Source organism: Enhydra lutris, unplaced genomic scaffold (assembly GCF_002288905.1).
Source record: "Enhydra lutris kenyoni isolate GAN:26980312 unplaced genomic scaffold, ASM228890v2 scaffoldscaffold59, whole genome shotgun sequence".
Taxonomy (NCBI): Eukaryota; Metazoa; Chordata; class Mammalia; order Carnivora; family Mustelidae; genus Enhydra; species Enhydra lutris.
This window is the reverse complement of record NW_019154143.1, coordinates 11,340,946-11,355,954: the sequence shown is the minus strand read 5'-3', so window position 1 is coordinate 11,355,954 and position 15,009 is coordinate 11,340,946. Positions and strand designations below refer to the sequence as shown.

Here is a 15,009-nt window from a genome sequence, read left to right as displayed (position 1 = left end):
TGTCCTGGTGCACTTGTGTACAAGTTTCTGTTACGCCTATTAGTGGACCATAGAGGTGGACCTATCTGTACCTGCCATGTGTTTTCCAAAGTGATTGTACCATCACCAGCTGTGGGTGGGAATTTATATTGCTCTACATAGTTGCCAACACTTTCTGTTGATTTACTTTAATATTGGTCAAGTGAGTGTGAAATTATAATTGTAGTAATTTTAATTTGAGTTTTCTTGATCACTTTTCATATGTTTATTGCCCATTTGTGTTTCCTCTCTGGGAAATGTTTCTGGATTTCTGGTTGTTTCTCTCTTTCTTAAGGTTTTTCTTTCTTTTATTATTATTTTTTAAAGATTTTATCTATTTGACAGAGTGAGTTGAGGGAGCACAAGCAGGGGAGGGGCAGAGGGAGAAGGAGAAGCAGACTCTTCACTGAGCAGGGAGCCTGATGCAGCGCTCGATCCCAGGACCCTGGAATCATGACTTGAGCTGAAGGCAGACACTTAACTGGCTGAGGCACCCTGGTGCTGTTTTTAGTTCTTTTAGTTCTTATACTAATCCTTGCTGTCTAGACACTAGACTGGCAGTAAGATGAAAAAAATAGATCTGTCTTTTGTCAGAATAGATATTGATTAATTTGAGTCCGAGGATAATTGGGACAGTGGCAGGTTTAAATGAAACATTTTCTCCCTTCGTTTCATCACAAGGTTTCACATTAAGAGACTTGGAAACTCTTCCCTTTGGAATTGCTCTTCCCATCAGAGATGCAATTTACCACTGTCGTGAGCAGCCTGCTTCAGACTGGCCAGAAGCTGTCTGTCTCCTGATCGGGCGTCAGGATCTTTCCAAACAGGCCTGTGAAGGAAACTTACCCAAAGGGAAATCTGTGAGTCTCAACATAGAAAGTTCAAAGTTCAGATTTAGTCTCAAAATCAAAGTAGAAATACTCTTCATTTTTTTCTTAAGTTTTTTTACAAGTGTATATATTGGTTTGTCTTTTACATTGTATGCCATATGGGATTTATTATTGGGCAGATTTTCTTACTTGTAAAGTGAACATGGGAATAAGAGATTATGTGAAGGTTTTGTCTTGCCTAGAACTTTCTTTCCTTTGAGTCAGGTCAAGTACTGAGTCAGTAGATCCACTACCATGACTATTTCTTTACTTGTACTGTACTGGTAATTAACTACTTTGTAACTTACATAGAAAAAGAGGGAACACATGTATCTTCAATTTGAATATGTTAACTATTTTCTCTTTTATACTTTTTTGATGTGTTGAATTTCTAGAATTTAATCTTTTAAATAGGTGTAAATATATGTTTAATCACATAAAATTGAAGTTGCAGGCAAGTTTTTTTGGGAGCTGGGATGAGAGACACTGAAGTTGTTTAGAAGATGTCTTAGGTTATTCCTCCTGACTTTCTATCCTTCATCGTCTTTCTCTGCTTTTATAAAGAATGGGTTCTGAGAAGCCTACAAGTAGAAAATGAAATACATCATTACTCTCCAATTATCTCTCTTTTAAAATCAGCCTCTTTTAAAAACTTAAACATGGAATTTCGATTTTTTCTAGAACTCTGTTTAAGTTAAAAAAATATAAATGATAGCACTGCATTGCTCTGAGGGTCATAGGATTCAAGGATGGTTTTCCCACTCTTGATAATTCTTTAACTTTGGATTTTTTTTTTTTTACCCCCAAGAGTGAGTGGGGTGGATGGGGGCAGAGAGGGAGTGAGAGAATCCTGAGCAGGCTCCACCCAGCATGAAGGCTGACATGGAGCTCCATCTTACAACCCTGATATCATGACCTGAGTGGAAATCAAGAGTTGGATTCCCAACTGAGCCACCCAGGCAGCCTGTTTGTACTTTGTTTATATCCCCAAGAGAACAGCACAAGCTTGCCTCATCTCATATTAGCTTTTGAACCAACACATACTCATCAAAATGGTATAACTATTTATAATCCACATTAGGTCTTAGGCTATTAATGCTTCTTCAGAGCTTAAGAGTCTGTATCAAAATTTTATTTCTAACATCAGAGTTGCCTACTGAACCTATGAGAGTAGCAGTTTCCATGGGATTCCATCTCCAGCAGGGTTGGCCCAGCACATCTCTCTCTTAATCTGCACTCATATAATAGCTCTTAGTTGAATTATGTTTGTCCTACTTTAAACAAAAAACCATTTTTTTTTTTTGCTAATAATATGACTATCCTTTCCTTTACCAAGATAAGTTTTAGCTTTAGACCTTATTTGTTACTATGATTGAGAGCAGTTTAATATCATTAGCACTAAAACCAAATAGCATTAATAATCTTTGATCTATTTAGATATTGTTTTGAGTAATTCTGTCTAAATTCAGTTTGTTCCATTATTTGAGGTTATATTTTATATTATTTGAGGCTACCTTTTATGACTCATTGAAATTCAGTTTATCAGCTATTTGGATCTATACTTTATAGTTAACTCACCCAGTAGAATAGTTTTTTTAAAAGTTAGATATTCCATAGGACCTATAATGAATATTTATGAACTAAGTAAGGGATTAATTAGTCATATCTGCTATAATTTTTTTTTTACTTTTTTTTAAAAAGATGTTTATTTATTTATTTGACACAGAGAGAGCACAAGCAGGCAGAGAGGCAGGCAGAGAGAGATGGGGGAAGCAGGCTCCCCGCCGAGCAGAGAGCCTGATGTGGGGCTTGATGCCAGGACCCTGGGATCATGACTTGAGCCAAAGGCAGAGGCCTAACCCACTGAGCCACCCAGGCACCTCTGCTATAATTTTTTATAGGCTAATGTTGCTTCCATGTTAAATATTGCAAAAATTTAGCATTTTAACTGGGGATTAATCTTGTTAAAGGAATGTAAAATTCTTGAGAGAAAATGAGAAGATTTTATACTATGCTCATTGAAGTTGCAGTGTGATTGAATTTTTTGGATGGGGAAGACTCATAGGAAAACACATGCTAAGCTTCTGAGGACAGAATGATAATTAAGAGATTAACCTTCTTCCATTTGTTTTGCTGTTGCCACTTTCTGATTAAGAAATTTTTATTTAAGACATCCTTACTTAAAAAGGTGAAAATCAATAATGATCCATTTAAAGTACTAAAGTAAGAAAATATTGTTCAACTTCCTCCAGCCCTTGGCTTATATCCTTCCAGGTTGTTTTTTTCTGCTTATATTAATCAAAGACAATATTTGTTTGTATGGGCTCTTTAGTAATAGTGAGTGGGTTTCATGTTCCACTTGCAGTAATTCGTTTCCTTTTTAAGATATAGTTAGGATAACTATATTTTAAGATATAGTTTAGGATATAGTTAGATCTTTATAAGTTATTTAGAATGTTTCAGTGGAATCAGCTTCTTGACTGTTGTCCTAAATTTAATGTTTTTCCCTTGGCTCAATAAAGAATTTTCCCAAGTGAGCAATATAATTGTACTTTAAAAAAAGACTTCTAGATAAGAGCCCCAGTATACATGGGAACCCAAACCAGCCTTGCTTTGGAATGCATATTTTCTCTGTATGATAGAGAGATAGATGGTTATAAATGCCCCTACTTCCACAATTCCTGTTTGAATTTGCTATGAGGGGCTACATGGAATGTGATTTAACATAGAAACAAGTTAAGTGTGGTATATTAGTTTCAAAATATAACCTATTGAAGCCATTTTAACTCTCAAGTACATCACGTGTATATCCTTGTGTTCAGTAAGTGCATGGTCTTTGGTTTTTAAATTATTATTACAACCAAGTCTGTTACTCAGGTGCTCTCATCAGATGTTCCTTCAGGAACAGAAACTGAGGAGGAAGATGATGGCATGAATGACATGAATCAGGAGGTCATGTCGTTAATATGGAGTGAAGATTTAAGAGTGCAGGACGTGCGAAGGCTTCTTCAAAGTGCGCATCCCGTCCGTGTCAATGTAGTACAGTACCCAGAACTCAGTGACCACGAGTTCATTGAGGAAAAAGAAAACAGGTAAAAGAGGCATGTTGTTATCTGTTATCAGTGTTTACCACTGAAAACCCTGAAAAGATAGTTAAGAATTAAAAGTACCATGTGTTTTAATTTTTTATCCATCCTCGGTAAACCATACATTTTTTTCAAAATATTTTGGCATTTGGTAACCCAAGAGTATCTGATGACATAAGTGATCCTCCTCCTCTTAAAATATAGCTTTGTGCTACTTAGAAAAGGTGACTCTGAGACCATTTTGCTTAGCTACCATAAGAATTTACTAACAAAGCAAAACTCTGAACTCATTCTTCTGTATCTTGAGGAGGAAAAAAATATGTGTATGTGTGTTTTTGTGTGTGTGTGTGTGTGTAAGTTTTTAGTGTAGGTTAAACTTATACCAGTATTTTTTAACCTGATATGACAAGTAATACTCTATAAATCTTCTCTACTCCCAATCTCTAACATATATTATATCCCTTGATAATAGTAATACTCAGTAGTAACCATCCTGTGACATTCCAGAGTCGTTGCCTTGGGACAATTCAACTTGTATTTGAAAATTCTCTCCTGTCCTATTACCTGCTGTGTCTCTGTCACCTGTCACTTTCCACCATTATTCTCTGGTTCTCCTTGCATTGCTTATGGCGGTCCTGCTTTACGGAGAAGGATCATCTATTACCTAGCTGCAGGGTGCTGAAGATCTGAGTTTGTCCTAATCTGCCTCTCACTGTTTCCTCTTCATCTGTACTAAGGTGTTAGTCACCCATAATTGAAGAGTCTAAGGGACAGAGAAATTGTGCGAAAACATAGTAGTTATTGTGGGCTCTGGATCTGATGGGTGTCTTTGCATGAATTACTTAACTTCTTGCTGCCTCCGTTGTCTCAACTTTAAGAATAGGCATAATTGTAGCATTCATACCTCATGGGGTTGCTCTGTGTATAGAATGAGTTATGTCTATATCGTGCTTAGAACACTGCTCTGTATGTACTAAAGCTCAGTGCAGTTAGCCATGATTATTAACTGAGTTCATTGATATATGAAGCTAGTTGTTTTTTTTTTTTTTTAACCTTTATAATCAGTGACATCTCAGAAGGGACTACAGTATTTTGTTTTCATTATTATAGTTTTGTGGTTTCTGCTGAAAAGTTCTGTGGGATATGGCCTTGAGTTTTTCAGATTCTAAATTAACATGGGGCACTATTCCTAAATAATCTTGGGACCAACAGATTTTTCTCACCAAAAAGACTAGAAAAGCAGCTCGTATGTATGTACAAGTTAGGGAGAGAACATGCTTATGAATAGCTTTGAAGAGAAAAATGTTAGCCTCTGCTTGGGTATTTCTGTCCCTTAACAACACAAATATCTTAACAAGAGTTTGATTGTTGAGTATTTCTTGGTTATATATGCCCCTATTTCCACAATTCCTGTTTGAATTTGCTTTAAGGGGCTACATAGAAACAAGTTAAGTATGGTGTATTAGTTTCAAAATATAGTCTATTGAAGCCATTTTAACTCTAACATTTATAGTAATATTAATCCTGTAAGTCTTGAGCGCCTGGGTGGCTCAGTGGGTTAGGCCTCTGCCTTCGGCTCAGGTCATGATCTCAGGGTCCTGGGATTAGGCCCACATCGGGCTCTCTGCTCAGTAGGGAGCCCTCCCCCCGCCCCCCGCCTGCCTTTCTGCCTACTTGTGATCTCTGTCAAATAAATAAAATTTTAAAATATATATATTAAAAACAAGATATTTGAAAAATAAAATCCTGTAAGTCTTAGCCATCATGTAAGTGAAACTAATTCTTGTTTCCTTGGCCACACCATGAAATCCACTGACTTCTAATATAGGAACTTCTTCCTTTCTGTGTACAGGTCACAGAAGTGACACTTCTTTTTTTTTGAAGATTTTATTTGTTAGAGAGAGCATGAGAAAGAGATCATGAGGGGCACCTGGGTGGCTCGGGGGGTAAGCCTCTGCTTTCAGCTCAGGTCATGGTGTCGGGGTCCTGGGATCTAGCCCCACATTGGGCTCTCTGCTTGGCGGGGAGCCTGCTTCCCCCTCTCTCTCTGCCTGCCTCTCTGCCTACTTGTGGTCTCTCTTTGTGTCAAATAAATAAATAAAATCTTCAGGGAAAAAAAAAAGGAAGGAGATCACAAGCAGGGGGGAGGAATAGAGGGAGAATCAGACTCCCTGCTGAGCAGGGAGTCTAATGTGGGACTCTATCCCACGACCCCAGGATTATGATTTGAGCCGAAAGCAAGATGCTTAACTGACTGAGCCCCCCAGGCGCCTGCAGAGGTGGCACATCTGAGGCTATGTTGGCAAAAAGGATGGCAGGATGATCCCAGATACACTGAGGGCAGCTAGACAAAATAACAAAATGAGGAAACCCAAAACATATTATTTTCCTTTGATCAGGTTAGCATCAGAATGGCATTTTGGGTTTCTCTTTTTGGTTGCTGAGGGAGAGTTGGCTTGGTTTATAGACCAAGTTTTTCACTCAAAGACTGGTTTTCACTCAAAGCAAGTATGGAACAAAAGAAATGTGTATCTCCCTTAGAGTTTCTAAGAACAAGAATATTAAAATGAGAATAACCATGTTTGGATGATTCATCTACATTTTGTGTGAATTTACTATGATGTGATTTCCTCTTACCTAGCAGTTTTTCTTTTGGAATGCTTAACTACAGATTATATTCCAGGTTTTTTTTTTCTCTTAAAGATTTTTCACATGTTGGTTTTGATTTTAATTATAGATTGCTCCAGTTGTGTCAGCGAACTATGGCCCTTCCAGTAGGACGAGGAATGTTTACCTTATTTTCATACCATCCTGTTCCAACGGAACCACTGCCTATACCCAAATTGAATTTGACTGGTATGTTAAATTCTGGGCTCAGTGAGAAAGGAAAATGGTTAAGTATATTTTTAGTGGAGTTATTGAATTATTTTAGTTAAATCCAAAGGAATGGTCTTTCTATCCCCACTGATTTAAGATATCAACCACTCTAGCAGATGTCAGAGCACAAATAGGAAATTAGACTAACCACTGTGGAAAGTCGCATGCAGCCCATTACTAAATATGCTTTTAATGAGACTGTTCCATGATACAAAAAGGCACTTGGGAAGGTTTAGAAAGATGATATTGATGATAGTGAGATTACTGGACTTTAAATAATCTTAAAGTATAATATATAAAAACATTGTATCTTAATGTGTCTTGTTATATCTTATTACGAGTATATGATCCTTGTACAAAAACACAAAAAGATACTAAGCAGAAAGAAACAATGCTCATGTATAGTATTGTATAGTATAGTAGTCCCACTTGGTAGTGTTAACGTTTTGGTATATATGGTTCCCAATTTTATTCTTCTAGTTTATAATTTTATATATTTTTAATTATCAGAAAATTTAAATCTGTTTTAGAAATTGTTTTCAGATTTAGAGTAAGCATCCTTTCATATCTAGCATACATAGGTATATAATTATATTGTGTATATATGTAGGTAGGTAGGTAGGTATTATGTACAGATATTTTTAATCAACTTCATTTTTATTTTTACTGGTGGAATATAGTTTAGGTAAACAACGTGATTTTGTTGGAAATTACCATTTTTTTGCTATTATAAATATGCTGTCAGGTTATAGTCATTTATTTATATTAATTGCTTTAGAGGTAGACCTCCCAGCGCAGCAAGATTTTAAGGTTTTGATATAATGTATTGTCAAATTACCTTTCTGATTGGTTGTGTGAATTTTTACTTCTATAAGATATAAGTGTGTTCCTTTCCTAATGTTGATTACAGTGGGTTTTATAGTGCATGTTCACCTGATGCTGGTAAGAATATGTTCTAAACGTGACAGTTGTGTAGTTGAAATTATCATTGAAAATTCCTAAAGGTATAGTAGGTGTGGTTTTATGAGACCTGTACGAGATATATTTATGATACACATAGTAATGTATAGTGTAATAATATATACCAATAGAATTCCACAGTGTTTTAAGTTGCATAATTTAAAAAAACCAGGGTCCCATTCACATATGTGGAGAGCTCATTCTTTCAGTAACATATGGAAAATGAGATCAGCTGAATGAAGAATACATTTTCATCTCCAGTATTATACCTATTGTGGAGCTCTGATCTTATTTAGAGACATCGCAAGCAGAATTACCTTCAATATTGGTATTGTCTTCTCTCTTAGAGAAGGAGCTGTATGGCAAAATCTGAATAATTACTGAATCTTCATGGAGAACGGGCTATATAGGTGTTCCTTCTGTTAGTCTTTCAGCTGTTTGAAGTTTCCATATAAAGAATTTGAGTTAAAAACAAAAGAATCTCATGTAAAACTGGCAAATGTTAAAATGTATTAAATCTGGGCAGTAATGCTAGGGTGCGTATTAAAAAAATTAATACATGAGTCGTCTTTTTTTCCCCCTGCATACATTTAGTTAAATTTGCATGTTTAGAATGTGTTTCTGACATTAGTCCGAACTTTTATTCTTTTAGCCATTCTGGTACCCCCCCCAAACATTCTTAAAATACATTCAAGATACGTTCTTAAAATAGCTTCTTGACTCACACTGATATCAGTACCTTTGTATGTCATTATTCTTATTGAAGAAAATTTGGTTTACCCTTTGCCTGTCATTTTTTCTTGTGTGTAAATACTCTGGTGAATATGATGAATTCTTTTAGAAAGTTCATTTGTTTTTTCATTATTAATCTCTCTGCCTTTTGAGAAGGTGAAAGTATACCTCATGAGCTTGTCGCCCATTGTGGCATTGTCATACACCAGTATTTGAGTTAGTTCTTAGGTACACAAAGCAAATGGTAAAAACAAATATATTTTCACTTTGTATGTTTGTGTATACATACTCCAATTAAGACATTGTGCTTCTATCTGAAATTTATTTTACATAACTTCAGAACTCCTTTAAAACCATATTTTCAAACTCGTAGTGAACTGTGTAATTTTATGCAATATTTAGAATAGTTATTTTAAATATTCATCTAAGACCTGACCTAATTAATACAGAACATTAAAGATATAAAAAGCATTCAGTATTTGCATGTACACAGTGGAGATCCAAAAGAGAACCAGAAGACTCAAGGAAAGGAATTCAAAGAGAGCTTAGTAACATTATGAACATTTAATTTACAGTATTCTTACATAAGTTGACCATAAAATTTAATTCAGCAAATACTCTTTATGAAGTTCACTGGATAACTCAGGTCTATAAAATGATACTTTTTATAGTACTATCTGAATGCAATTTGGCATTTTTAACAGGGGCATGTAATTAGAAACAGAGAGAGAGACAGACATATATAGTAAGAGAACAAATTTATAAAGGTCCTTGTCTCTTTTTACGATGTATTTAATGTTCAGAGAAAAATATAGGCTGACATGTTTGAAAGTAACATCATTGTGATCAATCACAGGTTGAAATTTATTATTCATATAGCTCGACTGTGATGTTAGCCTTCATTTTATTTTTTAATAAGCTTACTTCTGTCAGATTTGAAGTAGTGGGTATCCTAATCAGATCTGTATAAAGTTAAATTGGTATCCATTTTCATAACCTCATGTATTTTAGAAAAAGGATAATGGATTATTTTATTTTTAAACTTTTTTTATTTAAAAATTTTATTTGAGTATAGTTGACTTACAGTGGTAGATTAGTTTCAGCATAGTAATTCAGTAACTCTGTATGTTATGCTCACCACAAGTATAGCTACCATCTGTTACCATGCAGTGTTTTTATAATATCATTGACTGTATTCCCAATGTGGTATGCTTTATTTCTATGACTTATTTGTTCCATAACCGGAAGTCTAAATCTCCTACTCTCCTTCACTCATTTTGCCCATCGTCCTACTCTCCTTCTTTCTGTTGATCATCTGTTTATTCTCTGTATCTATAGTCCTGATTCTGCTCTTTGTTTACTCATTTCTTTTGTTTTTTAGAGTCCACATATAAGTGAGATCATGTGGTATTTTTCTTTTTCCATCTGATTTATTTCATTTAGCATAATATCCTCTAGGTTCATCCATGTTGCAAATGGCAAGATCTCATCATTTTTAGTGACTGAGTAATATTGCTGTGTTTGTGTGTGTATACGTATGTACACTACATCTTCTTTGTTCGTCTATTGATGGTAGATGTTTGGGCTGCTTTCATATCTTGGCTATTGTAAATAATGCTACAGTGAGCATAGAGTGAATATATCCTTTCAAATTAATGCTTTTGTTTTTGGATAGTAAATGCCCAGTAGTGGAATTATTGGGTCAAATGGTATTTCTCTTGTTAAATTTTTGAGGAACCTCAAAATACTGTTTTCTTCAGTGGCTATACCAATATACATTCTCACCAACAGTGCATGAGGGTTTCTTTTTTCCCCCACATTCTCACTAACATTAGTTAATTCTTGTCTTTCATTCTAGCCATTCTGGCAGGTATAAGGTGATATTTCATTGTGGTTTTGATTTGCATTTCCCTGATGATGAGTGATGGTGAGCATCCTCTCATATCTGTTAGCCATCCTATGTCTTCTTTGGAAAATTGTCTATTCAGATCCTCTGCCCATTTTTAATTAGTTTTTTTTTTTTCTGATATTGAATCATTTTAAATTCTTTATATATTTTGGATATTAACCCCTCATTGGATATATGATTTTCAAATATCTTCTCCCATTCAGTAGGTTTCCTTTTTGTTTTATTGATGGTTTCCTTTGGTTTTGTAAAAACATTTTATTTTGATGTAGTCCCAATAGTTTATTTTTGCTTTTGTTTCCCTTGATTTAGGAGACATATATAGAAAAATGTTGCTTTGGCCTCTGTCAAAGAAATTACTGCCTGTGTTCTCTTCTAGGAGTTTTTTGGTTTCAGTTCTCACATGTAGGTCTTTAATCTGTTTGGAGTTTATTTTTGTATATGGTGTAAGAAAGTGGTCCAGTTTCAGATGATGAATTATTTTAAATACGGTTTTTTTACCTTGCATCGAATTTGATGTACAAGTTAAAGTTTAAGTACTCATAATAACTAATGTCATTCCAGATATTATGAGGTTAAGGGTTTTGAATGTAGAAAAGGTAATCACTGTTCTCAAAAATCTAAATGGAGCAATTTTGGATTTATGAATTAGTCTCAATTTTAAATTCGTTTGATTGAATAGGACGGGCCCCTCCTCGGAACACAACAGTAGACCTTAACAGTGGAAACATCGATGTGCCTCCCAACATGACAAGCTGGGCCAGCTTCCATAATGGTGTGGCTGCTGGCCTGAAGATAGCTCCCGCCTCCCAGATCGACTCAGCTTGGATTGTTTACAATAAGCCCAAACACGCGGAGTTAGCCAATGAATATGCCGGCTTTCTCATGGCCCTGGGTCTGAATGGGCACCTTACCAAGCTGGCTACTCTCAATATCCATGACTACTTAACCAAGGTGAGACTCCCAGCACCTGGCAGTGTGCCTCATCCAGGCCCCTGCAGTAGCTCCTAATTGTTCTCTTTGCTCTTCCTTCTTCATTCTTGTACCTCTCAGTCCATTCTTCCCATAGCAGGCGGAGTCATTTTTCTGAAGTGTCGATTAGCATGTATCACTTCCCTGGTCAAAACTGTTTAAAGACCTTTCGTTGCTCTTGATGTACATTCTGGGAGCTTTTGTGATCCCCCTCACTTATCCAGCCTTACTTTGTACCACTCATCCCCTTGCTCTCCACACTCCAGCCACAGGGACTGGCCTTTTTAACTCCTTGGCAAACCAAATTCTCTCACTTCAGAGTTTGGCAAACAAACTCTTTCTCTTGGCATAAACTCTTCCACTTATATACCGTAAAAATACACTTAGAGTATACAGTTCTGTGGTTTTAGTGTGTTCAGAGTTGTGCATCCATTCCTGCTGTTAGTGTTGGAAAGTTCATCGGTCTGTAAAGGACCCTCATAGCAGTAGCAGTCACCCTCCATTCCCTTTCCCTCCAGTCCCTGGCTACTACGGATCTACTATTTGTCTCTGGATTTGCTGATTCTGGGCCTTTCATTTAAATGGAATCCTATTGTAGGTGGTCTTTTATGGCTGGCTTCTTTCTGTAATAATGTTTTCATGGTTTGTTCATGTTGTATCATGTATCAGCACTTAATGTTTTTTTTTTTGCTGACTAGATAATTCCATTTTGTGAATAGATTGTGTTTATCCATTTATCAGTTGGTGGGTAGTTGGGTTATTTCTACTTTTTTAACTTACGAATAGTGCTGCTGTCAACATGTACATGTTTTTGTGTGGACATATGTTCTCATTTCTCTTGGGTTTATTCCTAGGTGTGGAATTGCTGGGTCATATGGTAACTCTTTGTTTAAATTTCTGAGGAACTACCAAACTGTTTCCAGAGTGGCTGGAACCTTTTTACAGTCCCACCAGCAATACATAAGGATTCTAGTTTCTCCACATTCTTGCCAACATTTGTCTGTCTTTTTAATTATTGTCATCCTAGTAGGTGTGAAGTAGCATCTCATGATTTTGGTTTGCATTTCCCTGATGGCTGATGATTTGAGCATCTTTCATATGCTCATAGGACATTTGTAAGTCTTCTTTGGAGAAATGTCTATTCAGATCCTATGTTTATTTTAAAGTTGAGTTATCTTACTGAGTTGTATTCTCTATGTATTCTGGATACTAAGGCCATTAACAGATAAAGGATTTGCAAAAATTTCTCCCATTCTTTGGGTTGTCTTTCACTTTCTGATGGTATCTTCGAAGCACACAGGTTTTTAATTTAATGAAGTCCACTTTGTCTATTTTTTTCTTTAATTGCTGTGCTTTGGCATCATATCTCATTGCCAAACCTGTGGTCCTAACCCATTAATACTTATGTTTCCTTCCCAGAATTTTACAGTTTTGGCTCTTAGGTTTAGTTCTGTGGTCCACTTAGAGTTAATTTTGGGGAAGGATGTAAGGAAGGTGTCCAGTTTTATTCTTTTGCATGTGGTCTGCAATTATCACAGCACCATTTTCTGAAAAGACTGGTTCCCACTGAATTGTCTTGGCACCCTGTGGTCACTTGACCATTACTGTGAGGATTTATTTCTGGATCACATCAGAACCTTTTACATGTTGTTCTCTCACCTGACCTCATTTTCTCTTATTTTCTAAAGCTGCGTACCTCCCTTTCTACCACTTTTCCTGGTTAATTTGTATTAATCCTTCAGGTCTTGTTGTAAGTTTTACTTCTTTAAATATTCGTAATAATTCTTCAGCTCCTCCTAATCGAAATTAGGCTTTCAAGAAACACTACTTCATATTACTTTGTACTTTTTCAACATACTGCTTTTTAGTAATGTATTTATTTTTATATTTTTACTTCAATGCTTTTCCCCCCATTAGGGCGCTTGCCTCATGAGAGTAAAGACTATTTTTCTTTAGTTTGTTGTTGTATTCTTGGTACTTCTCACTGTACTTGTTAATAAAAGTACTTACTGAAAGTCTGGCAGGCCTTAACTTTATTCAAGACTGCATATTTGTTTTGGTAGTGACTTATATTTCATTTTACTTTCTACCGTAGGGTCATGAAATGACAAGCATTGGACTGCTCCTTGGTGTTTCTGCTGCTAAACTAGGCACCATGGATATGTCAATTACTCGGCTTCTTAGCATTCACATTCCTGCCCTCTTACCCCCAACGTCTACAGAGCTTGATGTTCCTCACAATGTCCAAGTGGCTGCAGTGGTTGGCATTGGCCTCGTATATCAAGGGACAGCTCACAGGCATACTGCGGAAGTCCTGTTGGCTGAAATAGGTATGGCATTAACAGTGCTGTGTCTTCATAAGCATATACTGCCCTCTCCACAGGAACCCAAGTAAAAACGATGGTAAAATTATAAAAGTTAAGGAAAAATAGTAGCTTTTATTAGAATATTCTGATGCTAATTTGACAAAATAGTGTAAGTAATATTTTCCAAGGCTGATACTAGTGTGCAGGTTATTTATCTGGATGTTTATTTGGTCAGCCTGTTGTTGGGCTCTAGAGAGCCTATTTAATGAGCTAACCTATGTTCTTAATCACTAGTGAGAGGCTGTTTATGGTGCTTTGTCCTTGCTAGGCAATATCTGGCAGTGATCTGCACTTGAAATGTGAAGTTGATTACTTTGATCCCTAGAAACAGTGTTCATTATGTTAGACAATTCTTACTTTCAGGAGAATGGAAGTGATTGACTCTTGCTTTTCCTCCTTTCCATGCTGGCGGTTATGTTGTTAATGAAATGCATTTGCTCTGTCTGTAATTGAGTCTAAACTTTTTGGAAATGTGTCTTATGTATTGTTATCTTTTTCTGACAAGTGGAAATACTGTTGGCCTTACTATTATATTCCCTAATTTAGATACATAGTTCCACGTCTTGTTCTATATTCAGGATCTTTTCTACATATATTTCCGGATATATTGTTGAAGATATATTTTCTCTGGAATTCTGTTAGTTAGCTATTGTCTCAGTAATGCTACCTAACAAACAACCACAAAATTGGCCCAGCATCTCAGCTTTAGGCCATAGATCTAAACGTGGGTGTGCTGCTCTGGCTCCTGCTCCAGATGACTTATTCTGGGGCCCAGGCTAGAGGATGTGGTTGTTTTATGGTGATAACAGAAGGCCAAGAGGGAGAACCAAATAATGGAAGCACATTTCAGGCCTTTGCTTACATTGTGCCAGCTGAGATCCCTGGTTAAAGCTAGTCACGTGTTAAGTCAACCATCAGGTTCTGTCAAGAGTATGGATGTGTACATAAGAGCACTGTAGGGCAGTGAACTATTTCAACAATTTAATCTACTATAGTGATGAAATAAATTATTTATAAAACTGACATTTTTCTGTTACCAAAATACGTAATAGCATAAGTTGGTCTGAAAACATTTATTCAGAAGATACTCAAGAGTAGCTTTTTTTATTTTTCATTTTTTAAAGATTATTTATTTATTTATTTGACAGACAGAGATCACAAGTAGGCAGAGAGGCAGGCAGAGAGAGAGGAAGGGAAGCAGGCTCCCTGCTGAGCAGAGAGCC

The 15,009-nt window shown here is 36.2% G+C and overlaps 1 protein-coding gene across 4 annotated transcripts in view; it reads left to right on the top strand.

Moving 5' to 3' along the window:
- Positions 1-15,009, top strand: part of LOC111158407 (anaphase promoting complex subunit 1) — a 101,336-nt gene that overhangs the window by 44,006 nt on the left and 42,321 nt on the right. For 3 of the 4 annotated variants that reach the window (XM_022520400.1, XM_022520401.1, XM_022520399.1), the window contains 5 exons: positions 700-878; positions 3,753-3,979; positions 6,711-6,829; positions 11,131-11,402; positions 13,516-13,750. In XM_022520400.1, the coding sequence (XP_022376108.1) occupies positions 700-878; positions 3,753-3,979; positions 6,711-6,829; positions 11,131-11,402; positions 13,516-13,750 (1,032 nt within the window). The remainder of the gene's footprint in view (positions 1-699; positions 879-3,752; positions 3,980-6,710; positions 6,830-11,130; positions 11,403-13,515; positions 13,751-15,009) is intronic. The other variant, XM_022520403.1, reaches the window with a different exon arrangement.